Here is a 12500-nt window from a genome sequence, read left to right as displayed (position 1 = left end):
CAACAGAATTACCAACATTATCAACAGTATTACCAACAGTATCAACAGTATTACCAACAGTATCAACAGTATTACCAACAGTATCAACAACATTATCAAATAGTATACCAACAGTATTACTAACAGTATCAACAGTATTACTAACATTATCAACAGTATTACCAACAGTACAGTAGGAGAAATTTGGGAAGATTTTAACTAAGTGACCAAAATATGTGTTGGTAATGATTTATGAGAGAGAGAGAGACAGGAGAGAGAGAGAGAGAGAGAGAGAGAGAGAGAGAGAGAGAGAGAGGGAGGAGATGGGGTGTGGGATACGGAGAGTGATAAAGGAGGCTTAAAGGATTGACAGTGAAGGAAATAGGCGAAGGAGATGATGATGATATGGAGGAAGGATAATAACCTCTTTCTCTCTCTCTCCTTTTCGGTGGGTTGGCTTAGGTTTGGTTAGGTTAGGTTAGGGACCAAAATAGGGAGCGAGTCTTAGGGAGTCTAGACCCAAGGGCAGGGGGGGGCGGAGGCGGTGGAGGGGACCTAATGAGGGGTAACCTTGCCAATGTTTCCGTGTTTACTATGGTGATCCTCTTCTTTCCTCCTTCCTTTCCCCTTCCTTTCTTTGCTTCCCTTCCCCTAGTTCCACCCACCCATCCTTCCTTCCTTCCCTCTATTCTTCTCTACTTCCTTCCCTACCCACTTTTTCCCCTCATTTCCCCTTCATTTTCTTTCTTTCCTCCTTCCTTCTTGTTGTTTCACTCCCTCCCTTATTCATTCTTTCCGTCTCTCTTTATTTCATTCCCTTTTCTCCCTCCCTCCTTTATTTATTTCCGTTCCTTCTGTCCACTCCTTTCTTGTTCCCTTTATTTTTTTCTTCCTCTCCCGTCTCTTTCCTTCCGTCCTCTCCTATCTACTTCCTGTCTTTCTCTTCCCCTATTCCATCCCCTCCTGTGCCACTCTCCTTCCCTTCTCCTCTAATATTCGCCTTCTTCCCTTCCTTCCCCTTCCTTATTTCCTTCCTTCCCTCCTTCCCTTCCTCTGTCTTCCTTCCCTTATCTCTACTCCCCTTTCCCGTCCCTTCCCTCGCCTCATCCTCTCCCCTACCTTTTCACTTTCCCTTACCCCTTCCCCTTCCCCTTCCCCTTCCCTCCACTGCAGTAACAGCCATGGACAGGAGCCATTACTGTCTCCATCTGTCACCAGGAGTCATTTACTGGTGGTGAGTGTGGCGGCCTCTGTCACTGCCTGTCACTAGCCGATGATGTGTGTAGACGGAAGAGGGAGTTTAGGAAGGAAGAACTGACAGAGGAGGGAGTTGATGATGAGGGGGAGGGGTGAGGGGGGAGGGGGTGAGGGGTGGCAGTGATGAGGGGTGAGGGGAGGATAAGGGATGAAGGGTGAGTAGAGGAGGTGATAGGAGGGGAGGGTGAAGAGAGAACAGTATTGACAGGAAAGAAGGGAGGAGGCGTTGACGGGGAGGAGGAGGGGAGGAGGTTGACGGGGGAGGGAGGAGGGAGGAGCAAGCGACGGGAGGAGGAGGGAGGAGCGTTGACGGGGGAGGAGGAGGAGGAGGAGCAAGCGACGGGGGAGGAGAGGGAGGAGCGTTGACGGGGAGAGGAGGAGGAGCGTTGGATGGGGGAGGAGGAGGGAGAAAGCAAGTTGACGGGGGAGGAGGAGGGAGGAGCGTTGACGGGGGAGGAGGAGGGAGGAGCGTTGACGGGGGAGGAGGAGGGAGGAGCGTTGACGGGGGGAGAGGGGAGAAGAAGTGACAGAGAAGGAAATATGCTTGACCTATTTCGTAATGGAGTCGAAATAGGGTTCCATTACACTCATTAAAAACAACAACAATAACAACACCAAATAAACAACAACACTAATAACAAGAAAAACAATAACACATAAGAAAATAGACAAAATAAAAAGTAGTCAAATCTCCCTCAGCATCATAACAAAGCCTAATTGCTCATAACTCTCAATACTAACTACATAAAACCCTAACGATCGAACTGGACTCAGATGCTGTTGTGATGTAACGACACACCAAGTTTTGTTCCAATCAATAGCTATGTGTTGGTGTTATCGTGTGGACAAGATTTATGACGCATGATAGACGTACGACAGAGGGGAAGTAATGTTTATATAGTCCTAAGATATTTTCCTCTTGGTGGCGGGGGGAAAAAATCAGAGGGAAGAAAATCAGAGGGAAGAAAATCAGAGGGAATAATCAAAGGGAAAATATGTGTCAGGTGAGTGATTGTGCGAGAGCTGTGGTGGTGATGGTGGTAGTGCTGGTGGTGATGGTGGTAGTGCTAGTGGTGATGGTGGTAGTGCTGGTAGTAGTGATGGTGGGGGTAGTAGTGGTGGTATTGGGGGAAGTTGGAGGTAGTAAGAGTAGTGGTGGTGGTGGTGGTGGTGGTGATGGTGGTAGTGCTGGTGGTGATGGTGGTAGTGCTGGTGGTGATGGTGGTAGTGGTGGTAGTAGTAGTAGTAGTAGTGGTGGTGGTGGCACTAACAAACCAGGGAGAGCGGACCGCCAACCCCAGGAAATTGCGTCTGCCTCGTCAGCGCCTACAGGAAGGTGCTGACACCCTGGTATCTCTCTCCACCCCCCACCCCCCAACACACACACACACACACACACACAAAATCTTCCTTGGTGGGTGGCTGAGGGTAAGACCAAAAAACAGGTTTACAGCTCCCATCACGACGTCGAGGAGTTAGACAGAAAATTGACAGAGATAGAGAGGACGTTATTTAGACAGGTGGTGGGAACTAGACGCGGAAATGAAAAAAAACACAAATATTATAGAGATGATAATATTTGGTCTTGGTTCAGGACAGCTGGGTATATGCTCGCGGTTCTAATACGACATAATGTTTATAATCTTTACGTGACGATATGTAAACAAGATCCACCCGAGAGTAATAAAGTTAATGGTATCGATACGTGAAACCCTCATCTGAAGCAATGATGCACTCTCCTGAAGCACTGATACCCTCGCCTGAAGCACTGATACCCTCGCCTGAAGCACTGATACCCTGGCCTGAAGCACTAATACCCTCGCCTGAAGCACTGATACCCTCGCCTGAAGCACTGATACCCTCGCCTGAAGCACTGATACCCTCGCCTGAAGCACTGATACCCTGGCCTGAAGCACTGATACCCTGGCCTGAAGCACTGATACCGTCGCCTGAAGCACTGATACCCTGGCCTGAAGCACTGATACCCTCGCCTGAAGCACTGATACCCTCGCCTGAAGCACCTACAGTACCTCCGCTGAGTGAATGTCTGTTGACGTTTATATTTACGAGCTGTGAAATCATAACAACACGTGCGTTTTAGATGACGTCAGACCGCCTCTTGCTAAACCACCAATACTGCTAATACTAACCCCTCACCTACCCCCCGCGCCCCTCACTGTTAACCCCCACCGCATCCGCCCTCCAGTCCCTCTCCTCAGCCCCTCACTGATTGTTCCAACTCCAATTGCCTGTAATTTCCATCCCCATTCCTCCTATCCCCTCAACCGTCTTCCACTGCTGCCTGCCGCCACCCTTCTGCCCCTCCTCCTCCTGTACCCCCCTGCGACTCAAGCGGACTTTCTTCCACAACAGGTGTGTGATTAAGGCAGGTGTCAAGGTGAGTCTCTCTGGCCACCTGTCCTTCCCTCTATCACCTGACCCTCCTCCTCCTCCTCTTCCCTCACTCCTTCTCGTTTCCTATTTATTATTATTATTATTATTATTATTACCGCGGTCATATTCCCTCACCCTAACCTAACCTAACCAACTACCCATCGTTCAGGATAGTTATGGCAGCATCCTCATTCATCTGTTCTCCTGACCCATCCCTCACCTGACCTCGGCGCCGTCAACACCTTCAGGCCAGGAAGTGGGTAATGACCGGATTCTCAGAGGAAAGGCAATAAGTTTCCCCTAATTGGTGATGTGTGGACGTATCTGAGTGCCTGGCGTAGTACTTAGGTTACGACACAAAATTAGATTCTCAGACCTAACCTAACCAACAGTAGGGGGGAGGGATGGGAAGACGGAAGGAGGGGGGTAAAGGAGGAAAAGGAGGGGGAGAGAGAAGAAGAAGGAAAGGGAGAGAAGGAAAAAAGGAGGGAAGAGGGGGCAAAGGGAGGGGGAAGATGGAAAAAATGGAGAGAGAGAGAGAGAGAGAGAGAGAGTACAGGAGAAACCATCGTAGGAGCTTTGAAGGATCCAGTCACAGGCAGTGTGTGTGAGGGAATCACACCTGGTGTGTGGCAGGAAGCTATTAATGACCATACCTGCCCAGGTGATGGACCACTCCCAGCCCTCCCCACCTGACACACTCCCAGCCCCTCCACCTGACACCTCCAGCCCTCCCACAGCCTCCCAGCCCTCCCACCTGACACCTCCCTAACTCTCCCTCCTGGCTTCCTCCCAGCCCTCCCCACCTGACACACTCCCAGCCTCCCACCTGACACACTCCCAGCCTCCCTCTGGCCACCTCCCAGCCTCCTCCTGACACACTCCCAGCCCTCCCACCTGACACACTCCCAGCCCTCCCTCCTGGCCTCCCAGCCCTCCCCCCTCCCTGACACATTACTTGACAATTTAAAAAACTCCCTCAGTCATGTCAGGAAAGGCTATTAAGGAAACTAAATAATTATACTCAACAAACTTCACTCTACACACACACACACACACACACACACACACACACACACACACACACACACACACACACACACACACACACACACACACAGTCCCAGCTTCTGTCACGTATCGTTTATAAAGATTGACAATGTTAGTTATTTGAGGTAATGAGACCGGGACCGTGTACAGAGACAGCCATCACGGGTAACTGCTCCCTCGGCCTGTGGTGGAAGACGTGGTGGGAAGACGTGGTGGAGATTGCCATTAGTGGATGCTTGGTGAGAGGGAGGGAGGGAGGGAGGGGGTGGGGAGAGAGAGTGGGAGAGTAAGAGAGGGTGGGGGAGGGAGAGAGGGAGATGGGGAGGGAGTGGGGAGAGAGGGGGTTGGGGAGAGGGGGAACGAGGGGGTAGGGAGAGGGAAGGAAGAAGAGAGAGGGGATGGAGACAAACAAACAGAGAGAGAAACAAACAGACAAATAAACACCTCCCTCAAAACACTGGTAAACATTCACACCTAAACACTCTATAAAAACAATTCATATCACATAACAAACAACAACAACAACAACAAACAACAACAATCTCGGAACACAAACACAAAACATTAAAAAAAATTTAACCCAAAATGTATAAAAAAAAATTCCTACTGAACGAAACAATTAAAGAAAAAAACGAAATATAGAGACAACAAAATTCCTTATAGAGTAAAGCCAAGATAAGAGTTGTAATTAATGAAGTGTGTGTGTGTGTGTGTGTGTGTGAGTGTGTGTGTGTGTGTGTGTGTGTGTGTGTGTGTGTGTGTGGTGATACGTAATAAATATATCTTCCCTTTTATCTGTTGCGTTAGACAGCTCTATGAATGCTTTTACTGACTTGACTCATTGGTTGATTAATCGAATGACTGGCTGGATGGGTGATAGATTGACTGACTGACTGACTGACTGACATGCCTCTGTCTACCTACTTGTGGCGCGGGTCCCTCACTCTACACTGCGGGTCCCTCACTCTACACTGCCTCACTAACGCAATAAACTATGTCCACCAAAGCCAAGGTTAAGTCACATGTTGTTCAGGGAGACAGTACTGCTGACAGACAAATTACTCTTGACAACAACAAAGTACAGTTGGCAGACACGGTACTATTGGCAGCAGCAGACAAAATACTGTTGGCAGCAGCAGCAGCAGGCAGCCCCGCCCAGGTGACGTGATGATCACTCGTTGCTGTAGGGCGCTAGACAGGTACACACACTCCAGTAATTAGTAGAGCCATCACAGGTAGTGTGGTGTTGTCTGCCAGCTGCCGAGGAGGAGAAGCAGGTAGCTCTCTCTCTCTCTCTCTCTCTCTCTCTCTCTCTCTCTCTCTCTCCTCTCTCTCTCTCTCTTCTTCCATCCCAATCTACTTACCAGTACTGTTCACACACACACACACACACACACACACACACACACACACACACACACACACACACACACACACACACACAGGGTGAGTGAGAGGCTACACACTCCCCGTCTCCCCACACCTCCTCACTCCCCCTCTCCCACACACCTCACCCACTCCCACCTCTCCCACACACCTCACCCACTCCCACCTCTCCCACACACCTCACCCACTCCCACCTCTCCCACTAATGACTGAGGCTCTCACCCACCTATCACGTGCACCCCTCCCGCCCTCTAAAGTGCCCCTTAGTACGTGTGCCCACTTCACTTACGGCTACTTGTGAGGGCTGAGGGCGTAAAGTGAATGGGCCTTAAGTGGGAGCTACTTAATAGTAATTTGTAAGAGAGTGAGGCCAGAGGAACTGTTTACTTTTACGGTGTGTGTGTGTGTGTGTATGTGTGTGTGTGTGTGTGTGTGTGTGTGTGTGTGTGTGTGTGTGTGTGTGTGTGTGTGTGTGTGTGTGTGTGTGTGTGTTATGGATCACATATAATTACTACTCAACCAACTAATTCCCTATATAATCTAATGAAAAATCACCCATGAATTATATAATTAGATAGAGAATGAACTAACTCACCGATGAAATGAGATAATTAGGCAGATAATTAATTCATTAAGTAGATAATTAGGTAGATGGTAGATTAGGTAGACAATTAAGTGGCAAATTAGGTGATTAAAAATAGGACGAATAATTAGGTCAATAGTTAAATACTCCGGTAAGTAATTAAGTAAATAAAGTAATTGATAAAGACGGTAATTTAGTAGACAAGGTAGATAATTAGTAGACAAGGTAGATAATTAGTAGACAAGGTAGATAATTAATAGACAAGGTAGATAATTAGTAGACAAGGTAGATAATTAGTAGACAAAGGTAGATAATTAGTAGACAAGGTAGATAATTAGTAGACAAGGTAGATAATTAGTAGACAAGGTAGATGATTAGTAGACAAGGTAGATAATTAGTAGACAAGTTAGATAATTAGTAGACAAGGTAGATAATTAGTAGACAAGGTAGATAATTAGTAGACAAGGTAGATAATTAGTAGACAAGATAGATAATTAGTAGACAAGATAGATAATTAGTAGACAAGGTAGATAATTAGTAGACAAGATAGATAATTAGTAGACAAGGTAGATAATTAGTAGACAAGGTAGATAATTAGTAGACAAAGGTAGATAATTAGTAGACAAGATAACAGAGGAAGATAATGAATAAAGAAAACAGAAACATATGAACTGAAATAGAGAAATATGCAACTAAATTAGGTCTAGAGAGCTGAGAGTTTAAACAAGTGTGTGTGTTGGTCTCTAGGAAGCACAGCTCACAGTTCGATAGGAAGATAAGGGAACGGAAATTAGGTTCTGTCATCAAGTGGGAAGAACGGCGAAACTGGGTGGGTAAGGGGTGAGGATAGGGGGTGAGGGTAGGGGGTGAGGGTAGGGGTTAGGGTAGGGGTTAGGGTAGGGGTTTGGGTAGGGGTTTGGGTAGGGGTTAGGGTAGGGGTTGGGTGGGGTGAGGGTAGGGGGTGAGGGTAGGGGTTTGGGTAGGGGTGAGGGTAGGGGTTAGGGTAGGGGTTAGGGTAGGGGTTTGGGTCGGGGTTAGGGTAGCAGAGGAGACGGAAGTGAGATAAGGAAGGGGAAGGATGGTGGAGATAAGCGAGAGAGAGAAAGAGGGTAAGTAACAAAAAAGGGAGAGGGAAGTGAGTGAGAAAATTGGATAAAGGATTAGGAAAGGGTTCACCATGGTATAGATTCAACCTCTTCTCTTACATCAAACTTTGACCTCGACTTGTGGTGTTGACCTTTGACCTATTCTCACCAAATTCATATCACTTCATCCTTGGATATCAGGAAACATATCAATCAGGATTTATCAAAATTTACTCAACCATTTCTGGGATATTTTGTTCATAGTAACCCCCCTTCTACTCCTTCCATGCCCAATTTTATGCCCCACTTTGACCTCGACCTGTGGAATTGACCTTTGACCTACTAATCACAAATTTATATGGGTTATTTCTTAGGCTTGATACCACATTTTGATCAAGTTTCACCAGAATCTCGTGACCCGTTTCAGAGACATTGCTCTTCATCTCTGAGGGAATTTCTCTAAAAAGTCAATGTATTCTTTCTGGGACAAACCAAACTTACCTCCAAAGTTTCATCATATTAATTCAACCTGGTTTGTGGGATTTTGTTTACAGAAAGGTGGAGCAAGAGAGGAGAAGGAGGAGGAGAAGAAAGAGGGGAAGGAGGAGGAGAAGGAGGAAGGGAAGAAAAAGGAGAAGGAGGAGGAGAAAGAGGAGGAGGAACAACAGAAGGAGGAGGAGGAATAGGAAAATGAAGAGTAGGAAGAAAGAAAGAAAGAAGAGTAGGAAATTAAAAGACGGATCAAGCAAAAAAAAAAGAAAAAATAGGAAAAAAACCCACGAAAATTGAAGTAAAAAAAAAAGTTATTAAATGCCAGCAGACAAATTGGACGTTGCCACCCCACTCATTACTCCCTCTCCTCCCACTCACATGCAGTTCCTCCTAGTCCTCCTCTCCTTCCCATCCCCTTCTCCTTTATTCCTCCTCTCCTTCCCATCCCCTTCTCCTTTATTACTCCCCCTCTCCAACACTTCCCCCTCCTTTGACGCCCTCCTCAACCCCCCCTCTCTTCATTCCCCTGGCCCTCCCTCCTCTACTATAGCCCTCCCCCCACCTTCCCCTCCCCCCGCAGGCAGCTCTGCCAGAGTTAGAGAGTCGTGTGTGTGTGTTTATGTATCCTTCCTCATACTGGTAATTATGTAACCCTACCCCCCCTCCCCTCCCCTCCCCTCCCCCCAAGGACACCTCTCACTTGGGTAGGGGGGAGACAAAGGGAGAGGGGAGGGAAGAGGGAAGGCAATGAGAGGGAGAGTAAAGGTAGGTGTGTGTGTGTGTGTGTGTGTGTGTGTGTGTGTGTGTGTGTGTGTGTGTGTGTGTGTGTGTGTGTGTGTGTGTGTGTGTGTGTGTGTGTGTGTGTGTGTGTGTGTGTGTGTGTGTGTGTGTGTGTGTGAACTATAACTGTATGATCGTGTTCTAGTTTGTGTACGTACGTGAGATAACTGGAAATCGACGAGGCAGAAAGAACTACGTGCCTACTGAACCACTACGATCGCTTCCTCATCACCACAGACAGACACAGACAGAGACAGACAGATACAGACAGATACAGACACTAGCAAAACAACACAGATCACAAGCTGGGAGAGATAGAGCACCTTTCTCTAAGATGGTGGCAGCCCTACTGAGACCCAGGCTACGTAAGGAAGCTTTATTATACAGTAACACGTCACAAGTTCACAACCAATCACGAAGTAGGCGGATATGACGTCACAACCAATCACAAAGAAGGCAGATATGACGTCACAAGCAATCACAAAGAATATCCCAATTTACGTATAAACTCTATTTTATCTCTAATTGGGAAAATAGGACATGGTAAGTTTGCTAGTTAAGATAAATGATATGGATAACGTAATGGGCATAAAACATCGTTGAATGGACACAGGGAGGAGTGGTGTTGACTCATGATGTAGATACAAAAGTTACTTGTTTAGGTGTAAATCTGTGTTTTCATTGGTGGGGATGTGAGGTGAAAACACAACCATACACAACACAACACAACCAGTAAACAACACAAAAACGACCATAATACAATGCTTCAACAACAACACAACATAACATAACACATTTAACACAGCACAACACAACCCTGCACAACACACCACAACACAACACAACATACAACACACCACAACAACACAACCCAACACAACACACACAACAACACAACCCTACACAACACAACACAACAACACACCTGCTTGACCCTACACAACACACACACACACAACCAACACAACAACACAACCCTACACAACCCAACACAACAACACAACCCTACACAACCCAACACAACAACACAACCCTACACAACACACCACAACACCACAACCCTACACAACACACCACAACCATAAACAGCACCAACTTATCAACCACATATATTTTAATTTACTTTTTCAATTAAAACTTTTTATTTACATATATACCAACCAACATCAACAAAACACTACCACACTTTAGGTCAAAAAAAAAAAAACCCTACCATTATTTTTTACCCTATGATTTCTTTCTGCTAGAATATTTTTGTTTTTGTTTCAAGAATATCAAACAACAGTGATTTAAAGAGGGTTTTTCAATTTCCTGTCGTATTTTTCCCATAACAAAAGGTAGAAAATATAAGGGCAGGGATTAATTTGTGGTGTGGTGTGCAGTGTGTGTGTGTGTGTGTGTGTGTGTGTGTGTGTGTGTGTGTGTGTGTGTTTTATAGTGAGTGTGAGTTTGTCATTATGGTGAGTGATAGTTGTGTTATGGTGAGTGATAGTTTATGTTATGGTAGATGGTTGTGTTATGAGTGAGTGTTAGTTTTGTGTTATGGTAGTGAGTGTTATGTGAATGGTTTGTGTTATGGTGATTGATAGTTTGTGTTATGGTGAGTGATAGTTTGTGTTATGGTGATTGATAGTTGTGTTATGGTGAGTGTTGGCTTGTGTTATGGTGGGTGATAGTTTGTGTTATGGTGAATGTTAGTTTGTGTTATGGTGATGTAGTGTTTATGGTGAGTGTTAGTTTGTGTTATGGTGAGTGTTAGTTTGTGTTATGGTGAGTGATAGTTTGTGTTATGGTGAGTGTTAGTTTGTGTTATGGTGAGTGATAGTTTGTGTTATGGTGAGTGATGGTTTGTTATGGTGAGTGATAGTTTGTGTTATGGTGAGTGATAGTTTGTGTTATGGTGAGTGTTAGTTTGTGTTATGGTGAGTGATAGTTTGTGTTATGGTGAGTGTTAGTTTGTGTTATGGTGAGTGATGGTTTGTGTTATGGTGAGTGATAGTTTGTGTTATGGTGAGTGATGGTTTGTTATGGTGAGTGATAGTTTGTGTTATGGTGAGTGATAGTTTGTGTTATGGTGAGTGATAGTTTGTGTTATGGTGAGTGATGGTTTGTGTGGACTACCTTTATTTTATTTTCTCTCTTAGTTCCTATTTTTCTGAGTATATTTTCAGTCACGGGATATATATATATATATATATTCAGGGGTCATTGAAAAAATATTACCCAGATTTTGTAATGGCTATATATATTAAAATCTGATCATTCATATATTGGGTCATGGTAAAGAATTATCAGATTTTAAAAGTATTTATTTAAAAATCTAGGGATTGTATGTTGGTGGTCCTGTGATTATGAGAATGCCCAGATTTGTAAATGGTTATATATTAAAATCTGAGTATTTTATTATATATACAGTGTTTTGGAAAACTATGCCCAGATTTTTACATAAAACCATTAAAAATCTGGGTATTATTGTTATATACACAGGTCATAGACAAAAATAATGCCCAGATTTTTATATATAATCGTGAAAATCTGGGATTTTTTTATATATTTAGGGTTATGGAGAATTATACCCAGATTTTAATATAAAATCATTAAAAATCCGGGCATTCTCATAAGCACAGAACCACCAAAAAACAATCCCCAGATTTTTAAATAAATCCTTTTAAAATCTAACAATTCTTTACCATGACCCAATATATAAATGGTCAGATTTTAATATATAGCCATTTAAAAATCTGGGCACAATTTTCCCATGAATGTCTACTATATATAGACACGAAATCCTGGAAAACAGATTAAGTTCTCACCTCAGTGTGAACCCTCGTCAGTGGGTCAGGAAACTCATTAAATGTGATTAGATTGGGTTATGCTACGGTGTACTGTACTGTGCTCTGATTGGTCAATACCTCTCATGCTTGGGTGTAATGAGCTCTGATTGGTCAATACATTTCATGCTTGGGTTTACTGGGTACTGATTGGTCAATACCTCTTATGCTTGGGTGTACTGAGCTCTGATTGGCCAATACCTCTCATGCTTGGGTGTACTGAGCTCTGATTGGTCAATACCACTCATGCTTGGGTGATATGTGCTTCATTCTATATTCATCATACACCATATACATTCGTAAATTCATCATTGTAAACATTTTATAGGAAGCAACATTCTATAATTAACATACGTGAGTCACCTTCCTCTTATACCAGAACATTCTCCTAAACATATTAAACATTCTCACCCAGCATAACATTCACCCAAAACCATTAAACATTCTCACCCAGCATAACATTCCCACCCATCACCACCATCGCCCTTCCCCCCCTTACCATTAAACATTCCCACCCATCACCACCATCGCCCTTCCCCCCCTTACCATTAAACATTCCCACCCATCACCACCATCGCCCTCCCCCCCCTTACCATTAAACATTCCCACCCATCACCACCATTACCATTTAAATCACCTCTTTCCATAGTATATAAACACCCC

The 12500-nt window shown here is 44.7% G+C and overlaps 1 protein-coding gene across 1 annotated transcript in view; it reads right to left on the bottom strand.

Annotated features, from left to right (window-relative positions):
• Positions 1-12500, bottom strand: part of LOC121874156 (mucin-19-like) — a 71691-nt gene that overhangs the window by 24064 nt on the left and 35127 nt on the right. The window contains exon 9 of the mRNA XM_042378128.1: positions 2949-3283. Coding sequence (XP_042234062.1) covers positions 2949-3283 — 335 coding nt within the window. The remainder of the gene's footprint in view (positions 1-2948; positions 3284-12500) is intronic.

This window comes from Homarus americanus, unplaced genomic scaffold (assembly GCF_018991925.1).
Source record: "Homarus americanus isolate GMGI-L3 unplaced genomic scaffold, GMGI_Hamer_2.0 scaffold49667, whole genome shotgun sequence".
In the NCBI taxonomy this organism is placed as follows: domain Eukaryota; kingdom Metazoa; phylum Arthropoda; class Malacostraca; order Decapoda; family Nephropidae; genus Homarus; species Homarus americanus.
The sequence above is the reverse complement of the archived record's forward strand: the minus strand, read 5'-3'. Positions and strand labels throughout refer to the sequence as shown.